The sequence below is a fragment of the Herpailurus yagouaroundi genome, unplaced genomic scaffold (genome assembly GCF_014898765.1).
Source record: "Herpailurus yagouaroundi ecotype Mexico unplaced genomic scaffold, PumYag 210, whole genome shotgun sequence".
Lineage (NCBI taxonomy): Eukaryota > Metazoa > Chordata > Mammalia > Carnivora > Felidae > Herpailurus > Herpailurus yagouaroundi.
This window is the reverse complement of record NW_024412441.1, coordinates 10,171,153-10,185,746: the sequence shown is the minus strand read 5'-3', so window position 1 is coordinate 10,185,746 and position 14,594 is coordinate 10,171,153. Positions and strand designations below refer to the sequence as shown.

The following is a 14,594-nucleotide window of genomic DNA, read 5'->3' as shown; positions in this document are numbered from 1 at the left end:
CTTATCAGGTAATAAATGAAGTAGCTTTACTTCTTTAGAACACATTTAAAACATAAGAACAAAATCATCTCATCATACAGACTCATTTGTTTTTGTTTTATGCAGCCTCTCTTGTAGCTGAATTTTTAATTTTTTTTTTCCAAGTCACCACTGTATAAATAACACATAGACATTTAAGTAAAAATGAGCAAGGCATTTAACTTCACTCTACACCCAATATTTTTTTGTGCTTGGCTTCCTTGTATAGCTAATACACAACTACCCATGCAGATCTTAATTGTGACTTAGAGACTACTAACGAAGAGGAACTTAATTCCTTCATAATGTTCTCTGAACTGCCTCCCTCCCCCAGTCCTACATAAACAACAGTAGAATACTGAATTTAAGGTTGTGCCATTTGACTCCTCAAACACTGGGTCTTCAGCAAAGGTGCTTTCAGTCCAGATCTGAAATGATGGCATCATGGATTAGAAATGATTCCAGTGACAATGATATTTACCTCTTTGAGACAGCCCATAAAGTTGTTACTGACTGGTGACCCTGGAAGGTCTGCTGTGCTGGGACTGCCTCCAACATAGAAAAAGTCATCAGACCCCAGCATGGTATAATCTTCTTGCGTGTAGCCCGTTGTGGTAAGAATCCCATCCACTGATATTGTCACCTAGATAACAAAGCACAGGGAAAGGACACGCTATACTCAGACCTAGATACTGTAATCCTGGGATATGCCTGTTTTGTGTTTTGTTTTGTTTTATTTTTTTCATTTTGTTTTTGCTTTTTTTTTTTCTGTTTGTTTGGTTTTTATTTTTAGACCTATGGCGGAACCCATTTTCATGTCTGTTTGAAGTTTATTCTTGGATTCTATTCAACTAGCCCTAAGAGATCTAAACTAGTTAGAGAGTTAACTGATTATTGGACTAGTGTCAGCAGCATCCCTACTGCAACTCAAAAGTTATTTAGCAGACACAAAAATGGTGTTAGTAAAATGCTTCCTAGGTTAGTTTTGCTGGTGTACATATTAGTAAAGTTTAGTTGTCTGTTATTCACTAATCACAACGTGCACCTTGTTAACATAAAAGGCGCAAGCTATTTCCAGCAACGTCACTATTTGCACTATTGAGCAGCAGTTGTTCAGCATGCAAGTGCCTAAATCCATGCCAAAGGGGAGGAAAGGCAAAACAACCAGTGGAAGCAGCACACGCTGATGTGCACATGCAGGAGGGACAGTACAGTTCAGAAAGGAAAGGAAAGAAAACAGGGAGAACCAAAGGAAAAAAAAACAAAAACAAAAAAAACAACTGCTTTGTGATGACGTAAAGATGAGTGGGTGTGGCATCTCCAACATTCCCAAATCAGGTGGGCATGCCATGCATCATGAATGGTTAGAGACTGGCTGAGCTTGCGGTCACTCGGGCCAGCCACCATTTTGTCTTATCCCGTGTTAACCACAGCTGGATGCAAAACGTTCGAAACGTTAACGATGCCCCTACAGGTGAGTTGGAAAACAGAAGTTGACAGGAACAGGTAAAAAATAAGAAGGTCAACAACAGATGAAAAGAAGGAGGTCAAAGTAAGCAGAAGAGTACCAACCGCAGTTCCTCTTTTGTTAATGATGTCTACAGTTAAAAGAAAGAAAGAAAACACACGGCAAACCCAAAATAAGAAACAATTAGAATGATATCTACCGAACAATGTAGTTTGTTTACCATAGCGTGTCCAATGCCTGAGTGCTTTGTGGAGAAGGGGGGAGAAAGGAAATTAAAAACTGTGAACAGAATAACGATCGTTACTTAAAAAATATGATGGTCTCTACCATGTTAGTACATTTTTTGATTCAGGTAACGGTTAGTAGAATGAAACATTCCATGAATGACATGTTAGTTATTAAGCATGTTAGTAACATAGAAAAAGGGCAAAAAAATTTTACAAGAAAAAAGCAGACTAACAAATAGGCCTCCCACAGAGGTAATATTTTTCCTGCCAGCATTGTTCGTAACTTGCTACTAGATAGAAACAGACACATGGCAACGTTCCCTTTGTCTCCCTGAGTACATCTGAAGGTCATTTAAAAAGTCTAAAAGGGATTCAAAGGCCTAAAGCTCATCAGCTGACCACTGCCACCTTATGCCCGTAAGTGATCCCTCCCCCACCCTGGCCCACCCAGCCCCAGCAAATTCATAGGAATTGGTTGGCATTGCCCTGCTACTCAATTTTACAGCATACAAGGACTCCTCCTCAACTCCAAAACTTCCTTCGGTCATATTGATGGACTTTAGGGTCACAGTTTACTGCAATGAAACAAAGCAAAGATCCTGACACATAGAATGAGTAGAATGGATTTGTTTTTAATCTGTCCTGCCACACATGCACCCCAGCTGTATAACCAGTTTCCTTTGAGCTACCAATTCACAGTTTGGTTTGTAACCTGAGCAAAGGCAAATCTAGAAAGTGGGCTCCTCAAGCCCCACCCTTCCTTCTGAGCTTCTCTCAAATGAGCCTCCGGTCTCTTGGTGAGAATCTGAGAGAAAAAATAAAAAAAAGGAAAACCAAAGAGACAGACTTATAGGAAATCTTTGGTCTATAGCTGCACTGAGGGTGGGCGACTAACTCCCAGGGCAGGTGTGAAGCATGCAGGGCCCCTCCCATGCCAAGAAGGCCTCTGAAAGGTCTTTGAGGGTCTCAAGAATCCTTCAGTTTTACTTGTCTGCCTTAGCTAAACTAAGTCTGCACTCCTAAAATGCCTTTTTTTTTTTTTTTTTGCCTCTCTAGTTTGGATAGTTTAAGCCTTTCAGAAGCGGGAAAGAAAATGTTAGATGGTTAACAGCTCAGAAAGAGAGGGCTGTTTTAGTAAAGGAAAACCAGAGACAATCCGGTCATTCTCCAACTGTTCAGAGAAACAACAAATATGTTAAGGATATTAGTTTGAGATCAGCACGTACTGCAGAAAAATTAGTCACTGTCAACACTTAACAAAATGACACATTGTAATATAAAATTTCAAATAATAACCCAAACTTATAATGTTCAATATAAAAGGACAATCTATTTACTTTCATCTGTGTATACAGATAGATATACTGTAATAAGATGCCTCAGTTAAAAACATACAGTATATGTGGACCCACAGATTTACTAAAAGAATTGATATTTTACTAGTATATAGACTCTTCAAAGAATTTTTTTTTAAATACAACCAAACAGAAATGGGCACCTAGAAGATGAAATGGTCTCTCCGGAGCCATTTGGGATTTAAAGTATCTGTGCTAAAAAAATTAAAAAAAAACCTTCATAAACAGAATCTTCAGGAGATGTATAGGCCCCCAAAGTCATTTTTCCCCTTGAGGGACTTTTCACGTCCCCATGTCAGAGGTGGAGGTGGGGAGGGAGTAGGGATTGATACAATCCCAAATCACAAACACACTAATTTTTTTTTTTACTACAAAAAAGGAACTGTGATTTAATGACCCCAATGTGCATGCTTCCAAATGATCACCATGAAAACTATAATTTAAAATCAAACAAAAAAAATTAAAAAAACCAACAAAATCACACACATCACAGGAAGGGCAGGTCGCAGGGATATCCTTGCAGCGATCTGGGCAATTGTCACATGTCGCTGTATTAAAATAGCCTTTGGGCCCCCAGAACTTTCTAGATATGCCCCTGCTCAAGTATGGCAGGAAGATTCATCTCAGAAGAAGAAAAAGCTAATTTGTAAGCGACTCTGAGGAGCCCTGCATCATGTTGTTAGGATTTTCAAGTACCACACACACAGCTGTAGTGAGAAACAAAGCCAGTAACTCTCTTATCCACTGCGCTGTTACCTGACGCAGATTCCTGGTGACTTTCACATCATGCCAGGCATTATCATTAAACTTTCCATTCACGGGCTCCACTAGTGCTTCAAAGGCCCCTGATCCCAAATTAATGACCAGAGAAACAGCTCCATTTTTCAGGGCAAGATTGACATAATCAGCCGATTTCCCGGTGTGAAGCATCAGTCCATTCCTCTGAAGAGTTTTAAAGGACAGAGTTATTTCATCGCTGCTACTTTGGATGGGGTTTTGAGACAAGTCGTAGCAGAAGTATTCAGATCCCTTGAAAGTGGCAATATATTCTTCTTTTCCTAGAGGAAAACAAATATACACATGCATAAGTAAAGAAATATACTATGTAAATCAGCAGACCTTAACACAAACAAAATCAATCAGCCCCCAAATTAACTCTATCTAATTAACATTCATGACAAGAGCCCTGTCAAACAGAGTCAAATGGTACTGTAGGTGGCAGTATATTTTTAATAAGCCTCTTAAGCTATTGGGCCATCAACTGGAATAGCTAAAGCTGACATTCTTGAAAATTCAATTAATTTTTAAGTATCACTGCAAGAGCTCTGATCAGAGAAAGTAGCTCTGTGATATCTTCAGGGCATGAATCAGGTACCATAAATGCATATTGGATGGTTCTACTCTGCTGGCAACAATGGGTTCCAATGTGTTTGCAACATTCTCGCCATCCAACTGCGGCGTTATTTTAATTTTCAGTGAGACATTTATATTCAAAGATCTTCTCAGTGAAGAGCCAAATATTTTCATCCCTGAGGAACCATGACAAATTATCTGGTAAGGGGAGAGCAAAGAAAAAAATAGAATTTGGTCTGGGAGTAAATAGATCTCCTCCAGAGCATGTGCATTCTTTTTCTTTTTCTTTTTTTTTTTTTTTCCTCCCTGGATGGAGTTTAATGGAGTCTGCTGGATTGTTGATTCATTCCCTGATCTCACCAAGCAGATGGTAGGGCTGGCTTTTATGACACTGGTAAAATTTCCAGCACATCAACATGGGAATAGCATGTAAATGAAGTCTTAACATTTTCTTTATATCTGTCTCTACCATTTTTACAAGTAACAATGTGGATCCCGCAAGATGTCAGACAGATCAACCCAAAAAGTGGGTATTTGGAAAAATCAGTCTTCTTTCACTGGTTGAAAGGAAGAGTGTAAGCCAAAGCTTCCTCGACTTCCTAGGCAGTGATGGTATTGCGCCAAGAAAAAAGACACAATATGGTCTGGAATCAGCTTCTGATAAACTATAAACACAGAATTATAAGTGGTACTGGCAAATCTAATCTGTTATGTTGGTAATACAGCATCTCTACCCTGTCTACTGGAGGGTTCATATCAAAAAGGGGCTTACCCTTGGCAATAGGTTTTTACCCCAGAGCTAATTCATCTGACAGTGAAATAGCTCACATCCTTGCATCAGAGCTCAAATCAAGCTTTCAGCTCACCAAAGCCTGATGACCTGACTCTTCGGATGCAGACAGTGCCACAAGTGGGTACAGGTCGGAAAGGCATGGCACTAAGTAAGCACCTAACAAGTAAGCACCTAGGGATTTTCAACAAGGGAGTGTGAGCCCTTGAAGAATAGTCACTGCCTACTAGTAAGTTATTAGTGACAACTAGTGGTCAAGTCAAACCCATCACATTCTGAGGCAGAACCATAACAAGGACAACGCAAGCCATGCTAGAGGTCCCCTCCCATTCATACACTCAAAATACTGGCTGAGCACCTCCCAAGTGTTAAGCCCAGTCCTAGTCCTTGGGGATAATGGAGTGGCCAAAGCTGACAGGATTCCTATCTCTGAAAGTTTACAGTCCGGGTGTCTACATCCCTGGTCAGTTCACTATGGCAAGTAGCTTGATACTGGGAATTAGCACAACTAAATATTTGTGACATATTGAAGGTGGGGGGGGGGGGAGTAGGTCAAAATATGAAATTAGATCCTGGCTTGGCTACTTGCTAACTGCACTGGAAGGACAGTTATGCATCTTTCCAAGTCTCAGATTCTGAAAATGGTCAGTTACGCCAGTCTGGCAGGATAAAATGAGATAATGCATGTATAGGCATCTAGCAAAGTTGGTAGGCATGAGGAATGGCAGATGCCTTCCTTCTTGTCTGTCTAATGTAATAAATGGATAAACAATCTAAAACAAATAGCACATGTCAACTTCATTGGGAAATCTAGAATATTATCTTTAAGGTCAGAATAAGGATGCCTACTATCAACATACTGTACTTGAAGTCATAAATAATGTAGGAAGATAGGAAAAATATATAAGCATTATGAAGACTATAAGCAAAAAACTCATATTAGCAAATATTATTGTATGAATTGAAAGACCAAAATAATCTGCAGAGAAATTTTGGATTTAATAATGTATTTCAGGGTTCTGTGTACTGGGACAGTAAGTCTTTTAAACATATATAAACAGATCTATAGATTTGATGACATTCCATTAAAAATATGAAATTTTTAAATGAATGTGAATAGATGATTCTACAAGTTCTATGGGAAAAACAAAGAGCCCCAAATAGCCAAGCTATACCAGAGAAAGATGAAGGAACTTTCTTATGTAAAGGTGGACATTTATTACAAAATTATGGTAATGAAGATAGTACATTAGGATAAATAAAAAAGGAGGAATTAAGGGGCGCCTGGGTGGCTCAGTCAGTTGGGCGTCTGACTTTGGCTCAGGTCCTGATCTCACAGTCCGTGAGTTCAGGCCCTGTGTTGGGCTCTGTGCTGACAGCTCAGAGCCTGGAACCTGCTTCTGATTCTGTGTCTCCCTCTCTCTCTGCCCGTCCCCTGCTCATGCTGTGTCTCTGTCTCAAAAATAAATAAAAGCATTAAAAAATTTTTTTAATAAAAAAAAGGAGGAATAAAAATACTGAAACTAAAAACAGTCTTAAGCATATATGAAAATGGTCTATATCAAGTAAGCCATTACCATTAAATAAGCAAAGTATAGATTAGTCAATAAATGGTGCTGGTTATCTATATGAATAAAGTGAAATTGGATCTCTACATCATTTACAAGAATCCATTCTCTATGCATTAAGGATATAAGTTACTGAGGCAAATCTGTAAAATTTTTGTAAAATAAGAAAGTAAGATATTCAATTATGGAATGACCTATTAAATAGGCACAAAAAGCACTAATAAAATATCAATACATTCAACCACATTAACATTAGGAACACCTGTTCATCAATAATATCATAAAGACAGAAATAATATAAATAAAAATTGTGACAAAATATTCTCATGCCATATTATTTTAAAAAGGACTACAATCCAGGATATGCAAAGCACTCTGATAAATCGATAAGAAACAAGACAAACAATGGGAAAATGGGCAAAAGAAAAGCACAGTAATTTCACAGAATAAATGAAAAGATGCTCAATCCTGTAAGTCTTCTGGGAAAGGCAAATGCCAAATTATATTAAAATACCATGTCATAACCTTGAGATTGACAAAAAAAAATGAAAATAAAAGAGAAAAATTCCAGGTTTGGAAAAGCCATGGATAAAACGTAATTCTTACTGCTGCTGAGAAGGCTGGTAAGATGAAAACTGACTGAATTCAGTAAGTACTACTTGGCATTACATAATCCCATGGGAATTTCTCACAGGGTAAAGGTCTCAGTCCTCAGAAAATGGTTACTGTACTCAATAGGAATAATATACCCCACTTGCTTTCAATTAATTTTTTCTACTCATTGTTATGATAGTTTTATAATAGTAGCCACATGAATTATGGTTCACATACATATACATACATTATATATGGTGAGATTAATTTATCTGAAGATGATATTTGCAGAATTTTCATCCCCACTGAACACTCAGAATAAGTCTCTGAGCCACAGGGAGTTTTAAAGACCCTCCTCTGGCCCAACCTTTTGATGTACATTATTAAGAAAGTGAGCCAAGAAAAAGACTCTTAACTATAGAGAACAAACTGAGGGTTATTGGAAGGGAACTCGGTAGGAGATGGGCTAAATGGGTGATAGGCATTAAGATGGGCATTTGTGATGAGCACTGGGTGTTATATGTAAGTGATGAATCACTAAATTGTATACCTGAATCTAATATTACACTGTATTTTAACTAGCTGGAATTTAAATAAAAACTCAGAGAAAAAAAAAGTGAGACCCATACAGTTTAAATGACTCTCAAGTTCAGAAAATGTGCCAGGAACAAAAGCAGGACTAGAACTCAGCCTCTGACTACCCTTAAATAACTAAATAACCAAATAACAAAATAACAAAGTTTCTGGGTGTAAGGAGTTTTGGTTTAGTTAAAAGACTAGCATTTTATCCAAGTGACCTAATGTCATTTCAAATTGGCATAATTCAAAATGCATCTTAACAAAGGATTCATTTGCCAGATAATGTGACAGACCCAAGGAGGAAAAGTAGTAAACAGAGTCTGCAATTCACTAAATGGCAAGCTTTGAAGTTATATGAGTGTTGATGACATTTAGCACCAGGATGTTTCTATTACCTAAAAATTAAAACATCATTTTTTGTATTGTTTAATTTCAAATTTAGATAATTCAAATTTGCATTAAAGGCAACCATATAAGTATTGGAAAAACTCACTGTAGAATGTATCATTACCTCAAAAAGCCATAAATGAGACTTGAATCTAAGCAGGAAAAATATTTTTGCTATGCTGTTTTTCATGAAAGAATATGTATATATTCTTTATAAATATAAAAACACATAAATCATTCTATTTTTCTACAACACAAGAGGAGTATTTCCTCCAACTCTGTCTGCTACTAGATAGTCTTTGTCATTAAGTTTTGTGCTGGCATAAGCAAATAAGAAGCAATATAGTAAATAATTATTTATATTTTCCTATTGAGCATGCAAAGAATGGGTCTATTTCCATTTTAAAATACAAGTCCCAAATAACTTGTGCATTTCCAATATGTGCTAATGGGTAAATATAAAAAAAGAAATCAAATACCAACAACATTTTTCACAGAACTAAAACAAGTAATATTAAAATTTATATGGACCCATAAAAGACCGCAAATAGTCAAAGCAACCTTGAGAAAGAAGAGCAAAGCTGGAGGAAACACAATCTCAGATTTCAAAGATATACTACAAAGCTGTAATAATCAAAACACTATGGCATTAGCACAAAAGTAGACATACAGATCATTAGAACAGGATAAAGAACCCGGAAATAAACCTATGCTTATATAGTCAATTAATCTATGACAAAGGAAGCAAGAATATACAATGGGGAAAAAGTCTCTTCAACAAATGATGCTGGAAAAACTGGACAGCTTCTTGCAAAAGAATCAAACCAGACTACTTTCTTATACCATACACAAAAATAAACTCAAAATGGATTTAAAGACCTAAATGTAATATCTGAGTCCATAAAACTTTTACAAGAAAACATAGGCAGTAATTTAAGGTAGATAGGTATACAAGGAGGTAGGTAGGTAGGAAGGAAGGAAGAAAGGAAGAAAGGGAGAGAGAGATTAGATTTACAGTAATACATATAGCAACAAATAATTACTTCCAGGAAACATATAAATCAATAAACAAATTGACAAACCAACAGAAAAAAATAGAGAAAATATATGAACAGACACTCCATGATAATAGGATATTCATATGAAAAGCTGTTCAACTTTGTCTTCAGAGGCATCAACTGAAAACCACAATAATGTATCAATATATTCCACTACAATGAATAAAATGAAAAAGATAAAACATACAGAGTGTTAGTGAGAACGTGGAGCAAACAGAACTCTTATATATTACTGGTGGGAACTACGTTTTAAAATCGTTTGGCAATACCTTTTAAGTATGGATATCTGCCTACTCTACCACCCAGTAATTCCACTTGTGAGTATATATCCAGCAAAATTTCACATCATCAGAATACCATACCGGTATGTTTGCCCCAACACTCTGCATTATAACCTCAAATTGAACATTACCAAAATGTCAATCAATGGAATGGAAATTGAATTATAGTTACACAAAGGAACAGTAATGAAAATACATAATCTTCAATTACAAACAAAAATATGGCTAAATATTACAATAATAAGGTTAAGTAAAAAAAGAAAAATGCCAGACTTAACAGAGTACTTACTTATGATTCCATTTATGTAAAAATTTTAAAAAACAAGCAAAACTAATCTCTACTGTTGTAAATCAAGATAATGGCTAGATGAAATGAGAACAACTGAGGACTATGGGGTTCTAGTAACGTTGTGTTCTTTTTTTTTTAATTCTAGTTAGTTAACATAGACTATTATATTGTTTCAGGTGTACAGTGTAACGATTCCACAGTCCCATACAACAATCTGTTCCCATCATAACAAGTGCACTCCTTAATCCCCATCACCTATTTAACGCCCACCCCCACCCCACAGCCTCCCCTCTTGTAACTATCAGATTGTTCTCTATGATTGTCTGTTTTTTTGCTTTGTCTTTCTCTCTTTTTTTCCCCTTTGCTTGTTAGTTTTGTTTCTTAGATTCCACATCGTATGATAAAATCATAAGTGAAATCATATGATATTTGTCTTCCTCTGACTGACTAATTTCACTTAGCATTATACTCTCTAGCTCCATCCGTGTCTTTGACAAAGGCAAGATTTCATTCTTTTTATGGCTGAATGTATATACATTTGTGTGTGTGTATTATATATATGTGTGTGTGTGTGTGTGTGTGTGTGTGTGTGTGTGTATTATTATATATATATAATCACTTCCTTACCCATTCATCAATTGATGGAAATTTGGGCTACTTCCAAATCTTGACTACTGTAAATAATGCTGCTATAAACACAGGGGAGCATGTATCCCTTTGAATTAGAATTCTTAATTCCTTGGGTAAATAACCAGTAGTGCAATTGCTGGATTGTAAGGTAGTTCTATTTTTAACTCTTTGAGGAAACTCCATACCAGAGTTGCTGCAACACTTTTCATTCCCACAGCAGTGAAAGAGTGTTCCTTTTTTTCCACATCTTCCCCCAAATCTGTTGTTTCTTGTGTTGTTGGTTTTAACCATTCTGACAGGTGTGAAGTGATATCCCATGGTAGTTTTGACTGGCATTTCCCTGATGATGAGTGATAACTGAGCATCTTTTCATGTGTCTGTTGGCCACATGGATGCCTTTGGAGAAATGTCTGTTCATGTCTTCTGCCCATTTTTTAATTGGATTATTTAGTTTTTGAGTGCTGAGTTTTATAAGTTCTTTATATGTTTTAGATACTAGTCCTTTATCAAAAATGTCATTTGCAAATATCCTCTCCCATTACATAGGTTGCCTTTTAGTTTTGTTGATCGTTTCTTTCAATGGGTAGAAGCTTTTTACTTTGATGTAGACACAGTGATTTCTTTTCACTTTTGTTTCCCTTGCCTTAGTAGACATACCTAGAAAAATGTTGCTATGGCCAATGTCAAAGAAGTTACTGCATGTGTTTTCTTCTAGGATTTTTATGGTTTCAGGTCTTACATTTTGGTCTTTAACCCATTTTGAATTTATTTTTGGGTATGGTGTATGAAAGTGGTCCCATTTTTTTATATATGTAGCTGTCCAGTTAGCTGTGGGATTTTCATAGAAGGCTTTTATTATATTCAGATATGTTCCCTCTAACCCTATTTTGTTGAGAATTATTGTCACAAATGGATGGTGAACTTCGTCAAGTGTTTTTTCTGCACCTACTCATCATATGGTTCTTATCCTTCCTCTTATTGATATGACGTATCATGTTGATTGATTTGCAAATATTGAGCCACTCTTACAACCCTGGAATATATCCCACTTGATCATGGTAAATGATTTTTTTAAATGTATTGTTGAATTAGCTTTGCTAGTATCTTATTGAGAATTTTTCTATGTTCACCATGGATATGGGCCTGTAGTTCTCCTTATTTAGTGGTGTTTTTAATCTGGTTTTGGTATCAGGGTAATGCTGTCCAACTGGGAAGTTTTCCTCCCTTTTAAAATTTTTTTCAATAGTTTGAGAAGAATAGGTATTAACACTTTTTTAAATGTTTGGTAAAGCTCACCTGTGAAGCCATCTGGTCCTAGACTTTTTATATATTGGGAGTTTTTGATTACTGATTTAATTTCTTTGTTGGCTATTGGTTTATTCATATTATCCACGTCTTCCTTTTTCAGTTTCAGTAGTTTGTATGTTTCTAGGAATTTATCCATTTCTTCTAGGTTTTCTAACTTGTTGTCATGTAAGTTTATAATATTCTCTTTCAATCCTTTGTTTTCCTGTAGTGTTGGTTGTTATGTCTTCTCTCTCACTTATGATTTTATTTTTTGAGTTATTTCTCATTTTTTCTTGATAAGTCTTTCTGGAGGTTTATCAATTTTATTAATTTATTTTTCAAAGAACCAACTCCAGGTTTCATCAATCTGTTCTATCATTTTTGTTGGTTTTGTTTTGTTTTGTTTTTTTAATTTCTATAACATTCACTTCTGCCCTGAACTTTATTTTTACCTTCCTTCTACTGGTTTTAGGTTTGTTTGCCTTTTTCTAGTTCCTTTAGGTGTGAGATTAGGTTGCTGATATGAGATTTATTTTACTTCTTGAGGTAGGCCTGCATTGCTATAAATTGTCCTCTTAGAACTGCTTTTGTGGTTCTCATAGTTTTTGAACCATTGTGTTTTCATTTTCATTTATTTTCATGTACTTTCTGCTTCTTCTTTGATTTCATGGTTGACCCATTCATTGTTTAGAGCATATTAATTAACTTCCATGTATTTGTGGTATTCCTACTCTGGCTTTCTTCTGACACCATTTGCATGATAGAGGATTCATCCTCTCACTTTCAATCTGCAGGTGTCTTTAGGTCTAAAATGGGTCTCTTGTGGGAACATATAAAATGGGTGTTGTTTTTATACACTTTGTCAGCCTATGTCTTTTGATCGGAGCATTTAGTCCATTTAGTAATGTTATGTTCTTGATCTGGATTCTGGTTATGGATGTGCTCAGATTGCAGAAATCATTTAGCTGTACCCTTATGATATGTGCAGTTCCCCGGATTCATGCTATATTTCAATAAAATAATTAAATAATCCAATTTAAATAATCTGAATAATTGAGAAAAAATCCATCTGATATAGTATTATTTGTTCTGATTAACAGTGTGATATAAGCAAGACAGTATTACTATTAATGCTACTTTTATTAGTGAAAACTAAAATAATAGCAATAGTAGTAATATCAATTATGTAGTATTTAAAATCTTCTCAACACATAGTAATATCCCTTAATACCATTTGCTCTTCAGAGCAACCTCACAACATTTAGAAAGAATATATAAGTGGCATGGATATAATCATAATTGTTTAAAGTACGATACTCTAAAGATGCTGATTGGGATCCATGTTAAGGTGAAAGAAGTTTCTTTCATAATCACAGAGCTGCTATGAGAATAGAGAGACAACTGAAAAAGCAAAGTTAAAGTTAAAGTTAAATAATTGGAGCATTTACTAAAATTATATAATAATTTGTTTTATGTTGCTATATAATTGTAAGAAGAGATCACATAGGATACCTTTGGATTTTAGTGCCATTCAGTTTCATCCCTCCAATAAATTAGGTAAAAATACAGTTTTTTTCTCATTCAATTTTCTAAGGGAAAAATCAATGGAAAATTTGGAATTCTATAAATTCTTAGCATGCTGACTAGATGATCTGACTCTGACAAAGCTAAATTTTATGGAAATAAACCTGAGTTCCTGGTCCAAAATCACCAACTGAACAACAGGTTAAAACAACTAAAGCCAAATCTTTGGAGGACTTAGAGCACGAATCAACAGTGTGATGGAGACACTCAAAGAAATTCATATAAGCATGGATTATATTCATGCTGGTGCTTAGAAGAGCGATGAGATGGTCTTGTACTTCAGTGCTGGTCCACCCACATGTATGATACTCCTATTTAGTCAAACTAGAATGTGTTTCAATATATGCTGAAATGATAAAAGGTTTCCAGATTATATAAGGAAATAGCTTTTTAAAAATGTTTATTTAATATTGAGAGAGAGAGTGTGTGTGCAAGCAGGTAAGGGGCAGAGAAGGAGGGGGAGAGAGAGAGAATCCCAAGCAGGCTCCACACTCAGCATAGAGCCTCACATGGGGCTCTAACTCACCAACTGTGAGGTCATGACCTGAGCTAAAACCAAGCATCAGATGCTTAACAAACTGAACCACCCAGGAGCCCCTACATAGGGAAATAGTGAAAGTTCTTTAAAGAAAAAAAAAGGGGGGATATATGACAGCATCTTCAAATATCAGAAAGGATTTCCCTCAGATGAAGGTAGAACATTTCATTTGATAGTAAACAAATTTCTCATCACAGAAAGGACCTAAACATAACGGAACCACTTAACTGGATAGGATAAGGTTCTAATCTTTGGAGGGTAGACTGAACAAATGGAATGTTTTCAACACCAAGGATTTCTACTTTATAGAGAGCAATGTTAGACATAGAGAGGTGAGATGACTTCCAAGTTCACAGAAAAATTGATTCTCAGGATAAAGCCCATTCATACAGCCTATGCATGGGGGAAAAATGTCATGAATTTGGCCCTGTGTTTCCACATAGTTCAAGTTCGATGAGTTTCTTTATTAAGTGAAGGACCTGCAAGGGAATGACCTTACCTCCTGAGTACAAGGATGCCAATGGGCAGAGAGGAGTCACACTGCCCCCACTGACATTAGGAATATCAGGCCTTTTACCTATGCCAAGA

General features: G+C 36.1%; 1 protein-coding gene across 27 annotated transcripts in view; it reads right to left on the bottom strand.

Moving 5' to 3' along the window:
• NRXN1 (neurexin 1) overlaps positions 1–14,594 on the bottom strand; it is a 1,154,099-nt gene that overhangs the window by 718,643 nt on the left and 420,862 nt on the right. For 11 of the 27 annotated variants that reach the window (XM_040453755.1, XM_040453757.1, XM_040453772.1 and 8 more), the window contains 3 exons: positions 3,825–4,126; positions 1,686–1,730; positions 500–661 (listed from right to left, as the gene is read on the bottom strand). In XM_040453755.1, the coding sequence (XP_040309689.1) occupies positions 500–661; positions 1,686–1,730; positions 3,825–4,126 (509 nt within the window). The remainder of the gene's footprint in view (positions 1–499; positions 662–1,685; positions 1,731–3,824; positions 4,127–14,594) is intronic. The other 16 variants (XM_040453768.1, XM_040453770.1, XM_040453778.1 and 13 more) reach the window with 2 other exon arrangements.